The sequence below is a fragment of the Arachis duranensis genome, chromosome 10 (genome assembly GCF_000817695.3).
Source record: "Arachis duranensis cultivar V14167 chromosome 10, aradu.V14167.gnm2.J7QH, whole genome shotgun sequence".
NCBI lineage: Eukaryota > Viridiplantae > Streptophyta > Magnoliopsida > Fabales > Fabaceae > Arachis > Arachis duranensis.
The window spans coordinates 69,405,390-69,426,686 of NC_029781.3; the positions used below are offsets into that span (position 1 = coordinate 69,405,390).

The 21,297-nt window shown below is 36.1% G+C and overlaps 1 protein-coding gene and 1 non-coding gene across 2 annotated transcripts in view; one reads left to right on the top strand and one right to left on the bottom strand.

Moving 5' to 3' along the window:
• Positions 1-2,275: 2,275 nt before the first annotated feature.
• On the bottom strand, positions 2,276-2,379 carry LOC127743676 (small nucleolar RNA R71). The gene has a single exon (XR_008005060.1). It is a non-coding gene; the product is annotated as a small nucleolar RNA R71 (small nucleolar RNA).
• Positions 2,380-19,690: 17,311 nt separating this feature from the next.
• The window catches only part of LOC107470179 (ABC transporter B family member 19-like), a 14,191-nt gene continuing 12,584 nt past the window's right edge, over positions 19,691-21,297 (top strand). The window contains exons 1-2 of the mRNA XM_016089565.3: positions 19,691-20,049; positions 21,131-21,185. Of these exons, the coding sequence (XP_015945051.1) occupies positions 19,759-20,049; positions 21,131-21,185 (346 nt within the window). The 5' untranslated portion in view covers positions 19,691-19,758. The remainder of the gene's footprint in view (positions 20,050-21,130; positions 21,186-21,297) is intronic.

Sequence of the window (21,297 nt, forward strand, 5' to 3'; positions counted from 1 at the left end):
GTTTTAAAAAAATTTTCAAAAAAAATTATCCCTATTTTTGAAAAAAATTTAATTAAAAATAAATCATTCTATGGCTTCAGAATTTTTAAGAATGGATTCTAGAGTTTCATGAAGCATGTTGAATCCTAGCTGGCTGTAAAGCCATATCCAAATCCTTTTGGAATGAGACTTCAACTAATCACCTCAATGCATGTAATGCCATCCTAAAGCTAGCTGGCTATTAAGCCATGTCCAACCCTTGGATTGGAGCTTTAGGCTAACATGGAAAGATTCCTGAAATTCTTCTTAAAAAATTTTGAATTTCTTATTTTCTTTTTCCTATATATTTTTTGAAAATAATAAAAGAAAACACAAAAAAATCATAAAATTATAAAAACCAAAAATATTTTGTGATTCTTGTTTGAGTATTGTGTCATGTTTTAAGTTTGGTGTCAATTGCATATTCATCTTGTTCTTGGATTTTTTGAAAATTCATGTATTCAGTGTTCTTCATGATCTTCAAGTTGTTCTCGGTAAGTCTTCTTGTTTGATCTTTAAATTTTCTTGTTTTGTGTTGTATGATGTTTTCATGTGCATTTTTGCATTCATAGTGTCTAAGCATTAAAGATTTCTAAGTTTCGTGTCTTGCATGTTTTCTTTGCATAAAAATTTTTTCAAAAATATGTTCTTGATGTTCATCATGATCTTCAAAATGTTCTTGGTGTTCATTTTGACATTCATAGTGTTCTTGCATGCATCATATGTTTTGATCCAAAATTTTCATGTTTTGGGTCATAATTGTGTTTTTCTCTCTCATCATTAAAAATTCAAAAAAAATAAAAAATATATCTTTTCCCTTTTTTCTCAAAATTTCGAAAATTTGAGTTGACTTAGTCAAAAAATTTTTTAAAATTAGTTGTTTCTTATAAGTCAAGTCAAATTTTCAAATTTAAAAATCTTATCTTTTTCAAAACTTTTTCAAAAATCAAATCTTTTTCATTTTTCTTTTATGATTTTCGAAAATTTCAAAAATTATTTTCAAAATCTTTTCTTAATTTTATTTCAAAATTTTCGAAACTTAACTAACAAGTAATGTGATTGGTTCAAAAATTTGAAGTTTGTTACTTTCTTGTTAAGAAAGGTTCAATCTTTAAATTCTAGAATCATATTTTTTAGTTCCTTGTTAGTCAAGTAATTAATTTTAATTTAAAAAAATTAATTAAATCTTTTCCAACCATATCTTTTTAATCATATCTTTTTCAAAATTTTATCTTTTTCAAAAATTTGATTTCAAAATATCTTCTTATCTTCTTATCTTTTCAAAAATTGATTTTCAAATATTTTTTCAACTAACTATTTGATTTTTTTTGTTTATTTCTTATCTTTTTCAAAACCACCTAACAACTTTTCTCTCTCTAATTTTCAAAAATACCTCCCTCTTTTTCAAAAATTCTTTTTAATTAATTAATTGTTTTAAATTTTAATTTTAATTTTATTTCTTATCTCAATTTTCGAAAACCATTAACTCCTTTTTAAAATTATTTTCGAAAACTTCTCTCTCTCTCATCTTATTCTATTTCTTTATTCATTTACTAACACTTCTCTTCATCTCAAATCATTGCACCTATCCTCACCATTGTGTTTGGATTATTCATTCTTCTTCACTCTTATTCCCTTTCTTCTTCTACTAACATAAAGGAATCTCTATACTGTGACATAGAGGATTCCTCTTCCTTTTCTGTTCTTTTCTTTCTCATATGAGCAAGAACAAGGAAAAAGGTATTCTTGTTGAAGCTGATCCAGAACCTTAAAGGACTCTGAAGAGAAAAACTAAGAGAAGCTAAATTACAATAATCCAGAGACAACCTTACTGAAATTTTTGAACAAGAAAAGGATATGGCAGCCGAACACAACAACAACAATGCAAGGAGGATGCTTGGTGATTATACTACACCTACTTCCAAGTTTGATGGAAGAAGCATCTCAATCCCTGCCATTGGAGCAAACAATTTTGAGCTGAAAACCTCAACTAGTTGCTCTAATGCAACATAACTGCAAGTTTCATGGACTTCCATCAGAAGATCCCTACCAATTTTTAACTGAGTTCTTGCAGATCTGTGAGACTGTTAAAACTAATGGAGTAGATCCTGAAGTCTACAGGCTCATGCTTTTCCCTCTTGCTGTAAGAGACAAAGCTAGAACATGGTTGGACTCACAACCTAAAGATAGCCTGGACTCTTGGGATAAGCTGGTCACGGCCTTCTTGGTTAAATTCTTTCCTCCTCAAAAGCTGAGCAAGCTTAGAGTGGATGTTCACACCTTCAAGCAAAAAGATGGTGAATCCCTCTATGAAGCTTGGGAAAGATACAAGCAGATGACCAAAAAGTGTCCTTCTGACATGTTTTCAGAATGGACCATGATAGATATATTCTATTATGGTCTTTCTGAGTTCTTTAAGATGTCACTGGACCATTCTGCAGGTGGATCTATTCACCTAAAGAAAATACCTGCAGAAGCTCAGGAACTTATTGAAATGGTTGCAAATAACCAATTCATGTACACTTTTGAGAGGAATTCCGAGAATAATGGGACACCTCAGAGGAAGGGAGTTCTTGAAATTGATGCTTTGGATGCCATATTGGCTCAGAACAAAATGTTGACTCAGCAAGTCAACATGATTTCTCAAAGTCTGAATGGATGGCAAAATGCATCCAACAGTACTAAAGAGGCATCTTCTTAAGAAGAAGCTTATGATCCTGAAAACCCTGCAATGGCAGAGGTAAATTACATAGGTGAACCTTATGGAAACACCTATAATTCTTCATGGAGAAATCATCCAAATTTCTCATGGAGGGATCAACAAAAGCCTCAACAAGGCTTTAATAATGGTGGAAGAAACAGGCTCAGCAATAGCAAGCCTTTTTCATCATCTTCTCAGCAACAGACAGAGAATTCTGAGCAAAATACCTCTAACTTAGCAAATATAGTCTCTGATCTGTCCAAGGCCACTTTAAGTTTCATGAGTGAAATAAGGTCCTCCATCAGAAATCTGGAGGCACAAGTGGACCAGCTGAGTAAGAAAGTCACTGAAACTCCTCCTAGTACTCTCCCAAGTAATACTGAAGAGAATCCAAAAAGAGAGTGCAAGGCCATTGATATAATCAACATGGCCGAACCTAGAGAGGAAGGAGAGGACGTGAATCCTAATGAGGAATACCTCATGGGACGTCTCTCAAGCAAGAAGGAGTTCTCTATTGAGGACCTAAAGGAATCTGAGGCTCATATAGAGACCATTGAGATTCCATTAAACCTTCTTCTGCCATTCATGAGCTCTAAAGACTATTCTTCCTCTGAAGAGGATGAAGATGTAACTGGAGAGCAAGTTGCTCAATATTTAGGAGCTATCATGAAGCTAAATACCAAGTTATTTGGTAATGAGACTTGGGAAGGTGAACCTCCCTTGCTCATTAGTGAACTAGATACATGGGTTCAGCAAACTTTACCTCAAAAGAGACAAGATTCTGGCAAATTCGTAATACCCTGCACCATAGGCACCATGATCTTTGAAAAAGTTCTGTATGACCTGGGGTCAGGTATAAATCTTATGCCACTCTCTGTAATAGAGAAGTTGGGGATCATTGAGGTACAACCTACCATATTCTCATTACAAATGGCAGACAAGTCAGTAAGACAAGCTTATGGATTAGTAGAGAACGTGTTAGTGAAGGTTAAAGGCCTTTACATCCCTGCTAATTTCATAATCTTAGACACTAGGAAGGAGGAGGATGAATACATCATCCTTGGAAGACCTTTCGTAGCCACAGCAGGAGCTGTGATAGATGTTAACAGAGGAGAATTAGTCAATTGAATGGGGACTACCTTGTGTTTAAGACTCAATGGTGTTCTTCTGTATACATGGAAAGGAAGCATGAAAAGCTTCTCTTAGTACAGAGTCAAACAAAGCCCCCACAATCAAGCTCTAAGTTTGGTGTTGGGAGGCCACAGCCAAACACTAAGTTTGGTATTGAATCCCCACATCCAAACTCTAAGTTTGGTGTTGGGAGTCTACAACATTGACTTGATCACCTGTGTGGCTCCATGAGAGCCCACTGTCAAGCTATTGACATTAAAGAAGCGCTTATTGGGAGGCAACCCAATTTTTATTTATCTAATTTTATTTTATTTTTATTGTTCTTTTATGTTTTATTAGGTTCATGATCATGTGGAGTCACGAAAAAAAATACTAAAATTAAAAATAGAATAAAAAAATAGCAGAAGAAAATCACACCCTGGAGGAAGGACTTACTGGCGTTTAAATGCCAGTAAGGAGCATCTAGCTGGCGTTCAACGCCAAAACAAAGCATAGATCTGGCATTGAACACCATAAACAAGCAGCATCCTGGCGTTTGAACGCCAGGAATATACCCTGAGGAGAGCTGGCGCTGAATGCCAGAAACAAGCATGGAACTGGCGTTCAACGCCAGAAACATGCTGCAATTGGGCATTGAACGCCCAACATAAGCATCACTTCGGCGTTTAAACACCAGAATTGTATGCAAAGGCATTTTACATGCCTAATTGGTGTAGGGATGTAAATCCTTGACACCTCGGGATCTGTGGACCCCACAAGATCCCCACCTACCTCCACTCACCTTCTCTCCTCTTCTTCACATTCATCATCTCTTCCCCATAAAAACCCTTCACCAATCACCTCAATCTCTCTTTCCAATTACCTTCCTTCCCACTCACATCCTTCCATTCTTCCCCATAAACCCCACCTACCTTCAAATTTCAAAATCACTTTCCTACCCAACCCACCCAATATGGCCGAACCTATATAAACCCCTCCATCCTTCTTCATTTTCACACAACACAACCCCCTCTTCTACACCTTAGCCGAATACACCTTCCCCCCACTCTCCTCCATATTTTCTCTTCCTCTTCTTCTTTTCTTTCTTCTTTTGCTCGAGGGCGAACAATATTCTAAGTTTGGTGTGGTAAAAGCATAGCTTTTTGTTTTTCCATAACCACCTATGGCACCTAAGACCGGAAAAACCTCTAGAAAAGGGAAAGGGAAGACAAAAGCTTCCACCTCCGAGTCATGGGAGATGGAGAGATTCATCTCAAAAGCCCATCAAGACCACTTCTATGATGTTGTGGCCAAGAAGAAGGTGATCCCTGAGGTCCCTTTCAAGCTTAAGAAAAATGAGTATCCGGAGATCCGACATGAGATCCAAAGAAGAAGTTGGGAAGTTCTGACCAACCCCATTCAACAAGTCAGAATCTTAATGGTTCAAGAGATCTATGCCAATGCATGGATCACTAGGAACCATGATCAAAGTATGAACCCGAATCCAAAGAACTATCTTACAATGGTTCGGGGGAAATACTTAGATTTTAGTCCGAAAAATGTGAGGTTGGCATTCAACTTGCCCATGATGCAAGGAGATGCATGCCCATATACAAGAAGGGTCAACTTTGATCAAAGGTTGGACCAAGTCCTTATGGACATATGTGTTGAAGGAGCTCAATAGAAAAGAGACTCCAAAGGCAAGCCAGTTCAATTAAGAAGACTGGACCTCAAGCTTGTAGCTAGAGGATGGTTGGAGTTCATCCAACGCTCCATCATTCCCACTAACAACCGATCCGAAGTTACTGTGGATCAAGCCATCATGAATGGAGAGGAAGTAAAAGTTCATGAAGTCATCTCCCTTGAATTCTACAAAATTGCTGAAAAGTCCTCCACCATGGCAAGGCTAGCTTTTCCTCATCTTATCTGTCATCTATGTTACTCAGCTGGAGTTATCATAGAAGGAGACATCCCCATTGAGGAGGATAAGCCCATCACTAAGAAGAGGATGGAGCAAACAAGAGAGCTCACTCATGGAACCCAAGAGACGCATGAGGAAGCTCATCACCAAGAAATCCCAGAGATGCCTCAAGAGATGCACTTTCCTCCCAACAACTATTGGGATCAATTAAGGGTGGAACATCAAGAGCACTCCATCATTCTCCATGAAATTAGAGAAGATCAAAGAGCAATGAGGGAGGAGCAACAAAGGCAAGGAAAAGACATAGAGGAACTCAAGGACATCATTGGTTCTTCAAGAAGAAAGCGCCACCATCACTAAGGTGGACTCATTCCTTGTTCTTATTTTTTCTGTTTTTTCGGTTTTTATGCTATATGTTTGTTTATGTTTTGTGTCTCTACTTCATGATCATTAGTATGTAGTAACTATGTCTTAAAGCTATGAATAAAATCCATTAATCCTTCACCTCTCTTAAATGAAAAATGTTTCTAATTCAAAAGAACAAGAAGTACATGAATTTCGAAATTATCCTTGAATTAAGTTTAATTATATTGATGTGGTGACAATACTTTTTGTTTTCTAAATGAATGCTTGAATAGTGCATAATTTTGATCTTGTTGTTTATGAATGTTAAAATTGTTGGCTCTTGAAAGAATGATGAACAAAGAGAATGTTATTGACAATCTGAAAAATCATGAATATTGATTCTTGAAGCAAGAAAAAGCAGTGAAAAAGCAAAAGCTTGCGAAAAAATGGCGAAAAAAATAGAAAGAAAAAGAAAAAGCAAGCAGAAAAAGCCAATAGCCCTTAAAACCAAAAGGCAAGGGTAAAAAGAATCCAAGACTTTAAGACTGAGTGGTTAAATCCAGGCCTAAGCAGCTAAATCAAGATGTCCCTAATCATGTGCTTGTGGCATGTAGGTCCAAGTGAAAAGCTTGAGACTGAGTGGTTAAAGTCGTGATTCAAAGCTAAAAGAGTGTGCTTAAGAACGCTGGACACCTCTAACTGGGGACTTTAGCAAAGCTGAGTCACAATCTAAAAAGATTCACCCAGCTATGTGTCTGTGGCATTTATGAATCCGGTGGTAATACTGGAAAACAAAGTGCTTAGGGCCACGGCCAAGACTCATAAAAGTAGCTGTGTTCAAGAATCAACAAACTTAACTAGGAGAATCAATAACACTATCTGAAATTCTAAGTTCTTATAGATGCCAATCATTCTAAACTTCAAAGGAAAATGTGAGATGCCAAAACTATTCAGAAGCGAAAAGCTACAAGTTCCGCTCATCTAATTAGAATTAATATTCATTGATATTTTGGGATTTATAGTATATTCTCTTCTTTTTATCCTAATTGATTTTCAGTTGCTTGGGGACAAGCAACAATTTAAGTTTGGTGTTGTGATGAGCGGATAATTTATACGCTTTTTGGAAATATTTTTAGGTAGTTTTTAATAGGATATAGTTACTTTTAGGGATGTTTTCATTAGTTTTTATGCTAAATTTACATTTCTGGACTTTACTATGAGTTTGTGTATTTTTCTATGATTTCAGGTATTTTCTGGCTGAATTTGAGGGACCTGAGCAAAACTCTGATAAAAGGCTGACAAAGGACTGCTGATGTTGTTGGATTCTGACCTCCCTGCACTCAAAATGGATTTTCTGGAGCTACAGAACTCCAAATAGTGCGCTCTCAATGGCGTTGGAAACTAGACATCCAGAGCTTTCTAGAAATATATAATAGTTTATACTTTATTTGTGATTAGATGACGTAAACTGGCGCTCAACTCCAATTCCATGCTGCATTCTGGAGTCAAACGCCAGAAACACGTCACAAACCAGAGTTGAACGCCAAAAACACGTTACAACTTGGCGTTCAACTCCAAAAGAAGCCTCTACACGTGTAAAGCTCAAGCTCAGCCCAAGCACACACCAAGTGGGCCCCGGAAGTGGATTTCTGCATCAATTACTTACTTCTGTAAACCCTAGTAGCTAGTCTAGTATAAATAGAACATTTTACTATTGTATTCAGTGTCTTTTGACCACGTTACATCTTTGGTCTCGGTTTTATTCTATTATTCATCTTAGGAGACTATTGATCACGTTTTGGGGGCTGGCCATTCAGCCATGCCTGAACCCCTTTCACTTATGTATTTTCAACGGTGGAGTTTTTACACACCATAGATTAAGGGTGTGGAGCTCTGCTGTACCTCGAGTTTTAATGCAATTACTACTATTTTCTATTCAAATTCAATCTTATTTCTGTTCTAAGATACTAGTCGTACTTTAACCTGATGGATGTGATGATCCGTGACACTCATTATCATCCGTCCCTATGAACGCGTGCCTGACAACCACTTCCGTTCTACAAGCAAAAGCTAGGGTGTGTATCTCTTGGATTCCTGATGAACGATGCATGGTTGCCCTTGCCTGACAATCGAGCCTTCCATTCCGTGAGATCAGAGTCTTCGTGGTATAAGCTAGAATTGATGGTGGCATGCATGAGAATCCAGAAAGTCTAAACCTTGTCTGTGGTATTCCGAGTAGGATTCGGGGATTGAATGACTGTGACGAGCTTCAAACTCGCGATTTTTGGGCATGATGACAAATGCAAAAGAATCAATGGATTCTACTCCGACATGATCGAGAACCGATAGATGATTAGCCGTGCCGTGACAGAGCATTTGGACCTTTTTCACTGAGAGGATAGGATGTAGCCATTGACAACGGTGATGCCCTACATATAGCTTGCCATGGAAAGGAGTAAGAAGGATTGGATGAAGGCAGTATGAAAGCAGAGATTCAGAAGGAGCACAGTATCTTCATACGCCTATCTGAAATTCCCATCGATGATCTATGTAAGTATTTCTATCTTTATTTTCTGTTTATTTATTATTATTATTCGAAAACTCCATAACCATTTATTATCCGCCTGACTGAGATTTACAAGATGACCATAGCTTGCTTCATACCAACAATCTCCGTGGGATCGATCCTTACTCACGTAAGGTTTATTACTTGGACGACCCAGTGCACTTGCTGGTTAGTTGTGCGAGGTTGTGAAGAAAGTGCTGAGTTAGTAAATGCGCACACCAAGTTGAATGCCATTATAAGAGATAACAATTTCGTGCACCAATGATCATGGTAAGTCACAAAGACAATTACAAAAATAAAGAAAAAAATCAAAAACAGCATTGAAAACAACACACCCTGGAGGAAGGACTTACTAGCGTTTAAACGCTATTAAGGGTAGCAAAATGGGTGTTTAAATGCCCAATCTGGCACCTTTCTGGGCATTTAAATGCCAGAATAGGGCACCAAACTGGCGTTTAAACGCTAAAACAGGACAACAAACTGGCATTTAGACGCCAAAACAGGAAGGAAAGCTGGCGTTTAAATGCCAGAACAGGGCAGCAAACTGGCGTTTAAACGCCAGGATTGCACTCTAAGGAGTTTTAAACGCCCAATTGGAGCAGGGAAGAGAATTCCTTGACCCCTCAGGATCTGTGGACCCCATAGGATCCCCACCAACTTCAACTCACTCTCTCTCCTCTTCACACCTTTCTACAATACTCTTCCCCAAATACCCTTCACCAATCACCTCCATATCTCTTCTCCAAATACCCTTCACCAATCACCTTCCTTAACTCTTCCCCAAAAACCCCTACCCACTTTCAAAATTCAAAACCATTTCCCTCCCAAACCCACCCAACACTTTCGGCCATTGTCCCCGCTTTTTCCCTATAAATACCCCCTTCACTCATTCATTTTCACACATCACAACCACCCTCTTCTACCCTTGGCCGAACCCTATACACCCTCCATCTCCTCCATTTTCTTCTTCTTCTACCCCTTTCTTTCTTCTTTTGCTCGAGGATGAGCAAATATTTTAAGTTTGGTGTGGTAAAAGCATTGCTTTTTGTTTTTCCATAACCATTTATGGCACCTAAGGCTAGAGAAACCTCTAGAAAGAGGTAAGGGAAGGCAACTGCCTCCATCTCTGAGTCATGAGAGATGGAGAGATTCATCTCAAAGGTCCATCAAGACCACTTCTATGAAGTTGTGGCCAAGAAAAAGGTGATCCCTGAAGTCCTTTTTAGGCTCAAAAAGGGCGAATATCCATAGATCCGACAAGAGATCCGAAGAAGAGGTTGGGAAGTTCTTGCCAACCCCATTCAACAAGTCAGAATCTTAATGGTTTAAGAGTTCTATGCAAATGCATGGATCACTAGGAACCATGATCAAAGTATAAACTCAAACCCAAAGAATTGGCTTACAATAGTTCGGGGAAAATACTTAAATTTTAGTCCGAAAAACGTTAGGCTAGCATTCAACTTGCCAATGATGGAAGAAAACACACGCCCCTACACTAGAAGGGTCAACTTTGATCAAAGGTTGGACCAAGTCCTCATGGACATATGTGTAGAAGGAGCTCAATGAAAAATAGACTCAAGAGACAACCCGGTTTAATTGAGAAGACCGGATCTTAAGCCTGTGGCTAGAGGATGGTTGGAGTTCATCCAATGCTCTACCATTCCCACTAGCAACCGATCTGAAGTAACTGTGGATCGGGCGATCATGATCTATAGTATCATGATTGGAGAGGAAGTAGAAGTTCATGAAATCATACCTCTAAAACTCTACAAGGTGGCTGACAAGACCTCACCTTTGGCAAGATTAGCCTTTCCTCATCTTATATGTCACCTTTGCTATTCAGCTGGGATTGTCATGGAGGGAGACATCCTTATTGAAGAGGACAAGCCCATCACTAAGAAGAGGATGGAGCAAACTAGAGAGCCTATTCATGGCACTCAACAAGAGCATGAGGAAGTCCCTCATCAAGAAATCCCTGAGATGCCTCAAGGGATGCAATTTCCTCCACACAATTATTGGGAGCAACTCAACACTTCTTTGGAAAGCTTGAGTTACAACATGGATTTTATGCTGTAGGTTCTATCTATGTTTGTGTCTTCACTACATGATCATTAGTGTCTAGTGTCTATGCCTTAAAGCTATGAATAATCCCATGAATCCTTCACCTCTCTTAAATGAAAAATGTTCTTAATTACAAAAGAACAAGAAGTACTTGGATTTCAAATTTTATCTTGAAACTAGTTTAATTATTTTGATGTGGAGGCAATACTTTTTGTTCTCTAAATGAATGCTTGAACAGTGCATATTTTTTATCTTGTTATTTATGAATGTTAAAGTTGTTGGCTCTTGAAAGAATGATGAACAAAGAGAAATGTTATTGATAATATGAAAAATAATGAAATTGATTCTTGAAGCAAGAAAAAGCAGTGAATAAGAAAGCTTGCGAAAAAAATGGCGAAAGAAAAAAGAAAAAGAGAAAGAAAAAGAAAAAGCAAGCAGAAAAGCCAATAGCCCTTTAAACCAAAAGGCAAGGGTAAAAAGGATCCAAGGCTTTGAGAATTAATGGATAGGAGGGCCCAAGGAAATAAAATCCAGGCCTAAGTGGCTAAATCAAGCTGTCCCTAACCATGTGCTTGTGGCATGAAGGTCCAAGTGAAAAGCTTGAGACTGAGTGGTTAAAGTCGTGATCCAAAGCAAAAAGAGTGTGCTTAAGAGCTCTGGACACCTCCAACTGGGGACTTTAGCAAAGCTTAGTCACAATCTGAAAAGGTTCACCCAGTTATGTGTCTGTGAAATTTATGCATCCAGTGGTAATACTGGAAAACAAAGTGCTTAGGGCCACAACCAAGACTCATAAAGTAGCTGTGTTCAAGAATCAACATACTGAACTAGGAGAATCAATAACACTATCTAAAATTTTGAGTTCCTATAGATGCCAATCATTCTGAATTTCAAAGGAAAAAGTGAAATGCCAAAACTGTTCAGAAGCAAAAAGCTACAAGCCCCGCTCATATAATTAGAACTAAGTTTCATTGATACTGTGGGATTCATTGTATATTCTCTTCTTTTTATCCTATTTTGTTTTAGTTGCTTGGGGACAAGCAACAAATTAAGCTTGGTGTTGTGATGAGCGGATAATTTATACGCTTTTTGGCATTGTTTTTATATAGTTTTTAGTATGATTTAGTTAGTTTTTAGTATATTTTTATTAGTTTCTAAGAAAAATTCACATTTCTGGAATTTACTATGAGTTTGTATGTATTTCTATGATTTTAGGTATTTTCTGGCTAAAATTGAGGGACCTGAGCAAAAATCTGATTCAGAGGTTGACAAAGGACTGCAGATGCTGTTGGATTCTGACCTCCCTGCATTCGAAGTGGATTTTCTGGAGCTACATAATTCTAAATTGTGCGCTCTCAATTGCATTAGAAAGTAGACATCCAGGGCTTTTCAGAAATATATAATACTTCATACTTTGCACGAGTTTTGACGGTGTAAAATGGCGTCAAAATGCCAGCTCTCTGCCCTTTTCTGGCGTCAAAACGCCAGAACTAGCATAAAAGTTAGAGTTAAACGCCCAAACTGGCACCAAAGCTGGTGTTTAACTCCAAGGAAGACCTCTACACGTGAAAACTTCAATGCTCAGCCCAAGCACACACCAAGTGGGCCCGGAAGTGGATTTCTGCATCACTTACTCATTTTTGTAAACCCTAGTAACTAGTTTAGTATAAATAGAACTTTTTACTATTGTATTTTCATCTTGGAATCTTGGCATCGGTATTTTTCCCTATTTTCAAATTCATATGCCAATTGGGGAGGCTGGCCATTCGGCCATGCCTGGACCTTGTTCTTATGTATTTTCAACGGTGGAGTTTCTACACACCATAGATTAAGGTGTGGAGCTCTACTGTTCCTTGAGTATTAATGCAAGTACTACTATTTTCTATTCAATTCAAGCTTATTCCTATTCTAAGATATTCGTTTGCACTTCAACATGATGAATGTGATGATCCGTGATACTCATCACTATTCCCAACCTATGAACACGTGTCGGACAACCACTTCCATTCTACCTTAGATCGAGCGTATATCTATTAGCCTCCATTACGAAAGATCAGAGTCTTTGTGGTATAAGCTAGAATTATTGGTAGCCATTCCTGAGATCTGGAAAGTCTAAACCTTGTCTGTGGTATTCCGAGTAGGATCTGGGAAGGGATGACTGTGACGAGCTTCAAACTCGCAAGAGTTGGGCATAGTGACAAACGCAAAAGGATCACTGGATTCTATTCCAACATGATCGAGAACCGACAGATGATTAGTCATGCGGTGACAGTGCATTTGGACCATTTTCATTGAGAGGACGGGAAGTAGCCATTGATAATAGTGATGCCCAACATACAGCTTGCCATGGAAAGAAGTATGAAGGATTGGATGAATGCAGTAGGAAAGCAGAGATTCAAGAGGGATGAAGCATCTCCATACGCTTATCTGAAATTCCCACCAATGAATTACATAAGTATCTCTATCTTTATCTTATGTTTTATTTATCTTTTAATTATGAAAACTCCTTAACCCATTTGAATCCGCCTGACTGAGATTTACAAGGTGACCATAGCTTGCTTCAAGCCGATAATCTCCGTGGGATCGACCCTTACTCACGTAAGGTTTATTACTTGGACGACCCAGTGCACTTGCTGGTTAGTTGTGCGAAGTTGTGAAAAAGAGTTGAGATTACAATTGTGCGTACCAAGTTGTTTGCGCTATTGTGTATCACAAATTCATGCACCATCACTGCTTCTCTATTCTCCGTGCCATGGTCGTTGCTGCTTCTCTCCTAGCCGTCGCTGCTTCTCCGCTCCTTGCCGTGGGCCATTGCTATGTCTCTCCTCCTCGCCGTGTAGGTCGTTGCTACTTCTCCTCTCTCCTTGCCATTGTCGTTGCTGCCCTGTATTGGAATGTGAAAGGGAATGGAGAAAAAGTATGATTTCATTGAGTAAGTAAGTAATTATAAGTAAGGTACACACACATATATATATACAAGTGAGTTGACAATAGGATCTAGCTTCGAACACTTGCCAAATTCTCATTGAGACCCTGAAGGTTGTAGAAGGCTTAGAGAAGGCGGTTGAATCTATGACCTTCTTTTATGTTAATGAAATAACCCTTTAAATCCAACTTTTAATTCTGATTCTGATTGAACTCAGCAGCAGAAAATTTATGAGACAATTTATTTTTGTCTCATGAATATAAAAACATAAAACAGAGCAGGGAAGAGAGAAGTTGACTCCATCATGTATCCTGGTTCAGTTGCCTTGTGTAATGCAACCTACATCCAGTCTCCACCACAACAGTGGTGAAATTTCCACTATAGTTAAAGTATTACATAGACCAATTCCACATGATTGACACAATCCTTTCACTCTCAAGTTCTAACCTAACTTGACTTGGTTATGCTAATATCTAACTATTCACTCTTAGTGCTCACCCAACTAAGAAAGGGGTACCTCACATGTACAAGATACAAGACACGGACTTAACCTAAAGAAATCTGAAATAACTCCAGGCTTTCACTCATGTGTATCTCTCAGCCTTTTTTTCTCTCTTAGGCTCTTTCAATGACTCTCTCATTAGCCTTTTACCTCAAGAAATTACAGAAAGATAAACATTAAAAAGAAAATTACAATCTGTAAAACATGAAGGGGATTAATACTTCAACAGCCTCTTTGCTATGTGATAAACTAGATTTGCTAGCCTCTGATTCAGTTCCTTATTCTGGCGGAATGCTCCTTTAACTAGGAAGCACTGTCCAAGTAGATGAACTTCTTCAAATAGATCTTCTCAGAACATACACCTCAAGAACACTGGTTATCTCTCCTTTTTTCTAAATGATGAGAAATCTTCTTTTGCATCTCCTTGCATGTTGCTGAGTTGTTGTTTCCTAGGTCAACTCCTTGAGTTGTGTGCTTTACCAACTCACCACATCACTTTTCCAGTTAATCCTCAAACTAGAAACTTTGGTTCTGACTTCCCTTTGTTGACCGAAAGCCACAGAATCAGCAGAAACAAATAATTTCACTGGTAAACCCATATCATAGCTATTGAAAAATAACTTGGTCCTCAAGACACACTTGTGACCGTTGATACACAGCAGTGAGAACAGAAATAATCTTTTTCATGTATCCCATTTCGGACTGGCAGAGAGTTGGAAAGAGGAGAAGAAAGCAATATGCATGTAATAGGAAATGTGTTACCTTTGACCTTTGCCTTAGTTTGATTTGGTTTGATTTTTCTGATTTGACCTCAACCTTTCTTGCCTAACATTCTCTTTCTTTCTTCTTCTGTGAATAGCTTAGGAACTAAGCACTCTCTCACTTCTCTGATTTCTGACCAAGAGGGAGAGGGTGAACGTTGCTTTTGGTAAAAGCAAATTGGAGGGATTTGCTTGCGAATGGGCTTGGATCGGATATCCATCAAGCAACCCGTTTGATTTCTATGGCTCAGTTAGATTTATTGCTTTGAATCCTTTTGGGCTTCCTTTGTTTGTATAGCCTATCAGTCTTGTTTTTTATTTTCATCCAATTGGGTTGCTGTTGTGTATTGATTTTTGGCCAAAAATAATGTTTACCATCATTAATTAATTTAGTTAATTTCTTAACTCAACATATCCATAAGGAACAACATTACATATTCTTGATCAAGAAAGGCTTGAATTGGCTTAATGCCACCACAGGAACAAGATACCAATGACTTGAAGGTGTTGAGTTCTTCCTAAGGTATTTTCAACTTTGTGAAATACTGTGAGACTGAGAGAGAGCCTTGAGTCAGAGACATGAGTGACCTCTTCAGCTCAAAGATGCGAGGTGCGTTGCTCTGAGAGAAGCGAGTCTCAAAATCTTGCCAAAGTAAAGCTGCGGATCCAGCATAGATGATGCTTGTCGCAATATCCTTGGAGATTACATTCAGCAACCAGGTAGTGATGATGTCGTTCATGCACTTCTACGATTCAGCGAGCGCAGGGTCAAGAACTGGATCTGGCTTCGAGAGGGAGCCATCGATGAAGCAGATTTTGCATTTTTCACTCAACGCAAGCCTCATCGATCTGCACCAAGAAGCGTAGTTGTCTTCTTGTAGGGGTTTGTGAAACAAGCACGAGCCCTGGGTGATCACCGGACTGGAGCAAATATGCATCAGCAATCGGCAAAGGCGGTGCCGAAGCTCGAGGAATATTGGAGTTTCTCTAAGGAACTGTGGATACAGAATCACAGACATTCTGATTGATGAGTAGAAGAATAGAGAAAAAGAGGAGGTATCGACTGAGGAAGAATGTTCTTGCCGAAACGAGAAAGTGCGAGAAAGAAGAATGGAAAATCAAGAAATTTTCTCGAGAAAATCAAAGAATGAAAGGAGAGAATAATGCGAAAGTGTGAAGAAGAATTACATCTGATACCATATTGGAATGTGAAAGGGAATAGAGAAAAATGATGATTTCATTGTGTAAGTAAGTAATTACAAGTAGAATATATACTAAGAGTCTAATTAACTGCTATATAGTAGGAAGAATGACTAATTAATTGCTAACTAATTAAGTTAGGTATTCATAACACCCTGGCCATCGATGTTTCTCGTCATTTGCTGCTTGTCACTTCTTTTACTTTTGCTTTGCTGCTTCTGCTGTCACACCGTCATCTGCCCCTCTGGACGTCACTGTTTTTGAATCGCACCATGTCACTGGTCCTCTGCCTTCTCATTGTGGCTCAAGCTCTAATTAGGTAACTCAAGTGTCTCTTGTTCTATGATTTTAATTGATTTGGTTTCTATTTTGATTTGAATATTGATTTGGTATAATGCTACCTGTTCTGTTTCCTGGTTCTCTAGCTGGAAGTACATTTTCTATTTTGGTCATTAGTTCTCTGGCTAGAAGTGCATTTTCCGTTTTGGTCATTAGTTCTGGATAGAAATGCATTTTTTGTTTTGGCCACTGGTTCTCTGGCTGAAAATGTATTTTTTGTTTTGATTACTGCCCTATTTTGGTCACTGATTCAAAATAGAAAAAATATTAATTCTGTTTTGGCTGAAACTGTTCAATGCAAATAAAATTAATTTTGTTGTTAATTTTTGGATGTCATAGACCAAAAAAGTCTTTTTATTCACTAAGTATATAATTGTTGATTTCTTGATGGACTTGTTAAGAGATAGAAAATTTGATAACTTGTGTCAGTAGGTAAATTGAAGGTACTTTTGTTACGTAGTAACTAGTGTCTTTGGAGGTTTTGTTTGATTTATAGGTACTAGTACTAATGTGTAGCCATAAAAGTCAGATTAATATTAGTATTAGGATTATTGTTATAAATTACTTATATTTTAATTTTTTGCTGCTGTTGTAGTTCGTCTTTTTAACATTAGAGTAATGTAATTAAATAATCACAAAATAAGTTCACAAATTTAGAAGATTGATAGTAGAAATATTTGTGAAAAGTAAAAATGTTGTTTGTGATTTTTTCTCTTTTTTCAATTATACTTTCTTTTCACTCTTAGCATTCTTTTCTTGTTTTGAATTTTGTTGGAATAGGTTGAAAGTCTTGTTGGTAGAAGTGGCAGTTTATACTCACGCACATCATTGAGAAACTTTTAAAATTAATTCATCGATATCAATTCTTTCCAAATCTCTTTTTATTTCTAATATATACCGATGTTGAATGATTATATAAAAGATAGACTGGTACATGGTTGAGTCTACAATATTCAAAGTGGACATAATGAAGAACTAAGTTAAAATCTTATATTAATGGTTTTGTAGAACTTCCTCTTTGCATGTGATTTTGGGGTCTTGTATAGGAATAAGGCTAGTGGTGCTTTGAGTGGATTGACGCTTGTTAGGAGATTTCAGTAAGTATGTTCTTCCCCCAGCTGCTAAAACTAAACAGGGACACTAAATGAAAAGTTGATACAAGGGATTTAACTCGCTCTTTTAAAACATTGCTTTATTTAATTTTGTATTTTAAACTTAGTTATTTTCAAATAAAATTTTGTTGCTGCTTTTCTTTTTTTCTTTTTTTCCTATTCCCAAGCAGCCACCCACCCATCCCTACCCCAAATTGAAAAATAGGGATTACATTTTCTTTAAGGATTAAGGAATGTCGAGGTAGGCATAGATTCTTGTGATCCACAGAAGATCCTTTCAATTTATAGGCATGGAAAAATATAAGTGAACAATGAAAATATTAAACAATGTAAACAATAGATATATCGGATGTTCATTTTACTAGTGTACAGATGGTTATTTTAATATTAAAATTTAAAAAATTAATTTTAAAATATAATATGTTTTTATTTTATTAGTGATTGTTCATATTGTTCAACAAAATCATTATCCCCTAATATTTCCTTATAGGCATATGCACTGCAAATTCCAAGTATGGAAATTCCTTACAAGAGATTTGAAGTACACGTTTGAGTTGCAATTTTTTACCTAAGAGAAATAGCAACATAGGAAAAAGTTGAAAGTGCCCTTAAAAAAGCTCTGGATGAATTTGGGGAGACTTAGCAGGTAATTATATCGTCAATTTTATGACTTCAAGAAGTCTTTAATTTCTATTATTAAGTTCATAATGTTGCTTTGATCATATAGTATGGCTATAATTCAAAATGGGCAATCAGCAGTCACTATTGTATAAAAATTGATGAATATGATTGTGATTACATGTTTATATTGTGTCATCCATCATGTGCTTCGACAGACGAATTTTACCGCAAATGTATTGGCTAAATATATTCAAAACTTGGCGGTGAAAATACACAGCTTCAATGTCCCTCCTCGTTTTTGTCCCTTTCTTAAATGCTAATAGTAGAGGAGTGACTTTTCTTTTTAGATTTAAATTAGCTACTTTTGTGTTTCTGTTGGACCTTTAAATTCCTTCTTCATAAAAATAAAAATAAACTTATACTTAAAATTGGTTTAGTAAAATTTTTATTTTTACAACAAACAACAATCTTATTTAATAAAATAACTTTTGATATTTAATTAAATAATAATAAATTTATATATTTATTAATATATATAACGTTATATTATATATTTTAATTTTCATAAATACAAATTATATATCTTTAAAAAATACCTTTTTAACTCTTTTTAAAAGTATTCCTAACTTTCAAAAACAATTATAAAAATAGACTTAATTTTTTATTTATTAAAAATAAAATGAAATATTTGTTTAAGAACATCTTTTACATGTTTTACCAAACCAGTTCTTAATCTATTGGAATCATATTTTTAAGCCACTCAAGATTTGCAATACATACACCTTATCATTCATATGTTATTGCATATAGCATCATCTTCTAAGTGAAAATAAATAATAAAACATACAACACAATACGGCAGAACATTTTATCGCTATTTAAGGACAAAACTATGACTGCCAAACAGCCAAGGATTAGCACCAAGCACGTATCTACTAGAACCATTGGAATGATCATAAAATCTCACCGTTCAAGCAAGTATCTAACTATATTATAACTAATAATTTCCTTGATCATATTTCGTAATACACTATAGTAACTAGTTTCGCAATTTTTGGAGAAGAATCATTATGGTGATTGGACCATGCCAAATACTATTAGGATGAAAACAATGATTTATATAGTATCTAGTAAAGATATGCATGTATCTATGTGGCTTTGTGCTATAGCTGATGATGATGGCATGTGAAAATAAATAAATTTGGTATATATGTTTTCCAAGTCTAAGTGGCGATTCTAATAGTTTCAACAAGATAATAATCTCTATTAAGTATCCATCGCCAGCAACTTTGTGGGCATCGAAGAAACAAATGAAATCAACCAAGAATACAACGCCACAATCCTAACTATTTTTTAAATTGAATGTAATATCCTTAAGGCATATTCTGTTGCTACATTTGGGTCATACTATTGTCACTATCGCGCGCATAATTTTTCGTGTCACAAATAGTCCATATATAAGTATGTAGACTACTAATTAATAATTAATCATTAGTAATTACGTGTTCTACATTACATGTATATATCTTGAAACTTATTGATGTAGTGGTGTTAATTATTATTAGTGGAATTAATATGGCTCCAAGCAGACCACAAAAAGTAGTGCAAATGGTGGAACCTGTAGAAGATGATGGTGGTGGTGATGGTGTTGATGATTTGAAGAAGAATGTTGTGAGAGCCTTGCCATTTTTCAAATTATTGAGCTATGCTGACGTAATAGATTGGATTCTGATGAGTCTGGGAATGGTGGGTTCGATTGTGCATGGAATGGCTCTTCCTGTTGGATACCTCTTGTTAGGAAAAGCTCTTAATGCTTTTGGCAACAATATTCATGACCAAGATGCCATGGTTAAAGCTCTTAAACAGGTATGTATACACATGAAAAAAATTATTCTCAAGTGTATATTATAAGGTAAGAAAATGATATAAACTAACTCAGTTAGTAAGAAAAGTACGTAATTTGTTTATTTTCTTACTTTTCTTATTTTTAACAGATTAAATAATTAACGTGAAAAGCAAAGTGATATATGTTTCATTGCCATACTTATTATTTTAGATACGTCCTATATGTTTTACTTAATATATCAACAATAATGATAAAGAAACTTATAAGAATGGGTTTGACTGTTTGAGCAATAGACATAACATTCTCTTTTATAGAAATTATGCTAGTTAACGAAAAAAAAAAGAAGCCAACTTCAGTTAATAAATAAAAAAAGTTCAATACCCATTTAAATTATCTTTTCTTGAAATTACTTTTTTTTATTTTTTTCTTCTTTCTCCCAACACCTCACTTTCATTTATCATCATAAATTACTTACTCTATCAGTAACCATTATCTTCGATGCCACCAATCGTCGACCACTGCTGGCCATCACTGTCATTGGAGACCATTGTCGGCCACTTTCACATCCAAAAACCTAGCTATCTAAAATCCTAAATTCTAAATTCTATACCCTAAACATTAATTTCTAAACTCTAAATACTAAATTAAATTCAAAACTCTAAATTCTAAATACTAAATTCTAATCTTTTATTTGAATTTTGAATTTTTTTTTATTTTGGAAATTTCTTTTTATTAGGAATTTTATCTACTTCGTAGGCTAAAAATTTTTAGTTGATGTATCACTGTGTCTCCCTGTATATTTTAACATATAAAATTAAGCTAAATTCGTGGATGCAAGTTTGTTAGTTTTGGTATAAGTTTAGACTTTAGAGAGACACATATGTGTGCTCATGATTTAATTACATATTGTTATTATTTTATTTTATTTTTAACTCTTTAATTATATAATAGTATTTTTTAACTTTTCTTACCGATAAGACGAGCTTTACACACTCTAAAATAATTGTTATGTAATTGAAAAAAAAAAAATCTAAATCCATCTATGAATTATTATTGTTAGATTCAGTTGTTGCTTACTGGGGGCTGTTTTCTTGAATTCAGGTTGTTCCGTACGTGTGGTACATGGCCATCGCCACATTCCCTGCTGGGATACTTGGTATATGTTTTTTTTTATATATATTAATCAAATACATACACTATTTAGCCAATCAATTAAAATTTAAATGACATAATCTTTTCGTACTCATCTAAAAATTATAGGTTCGAGT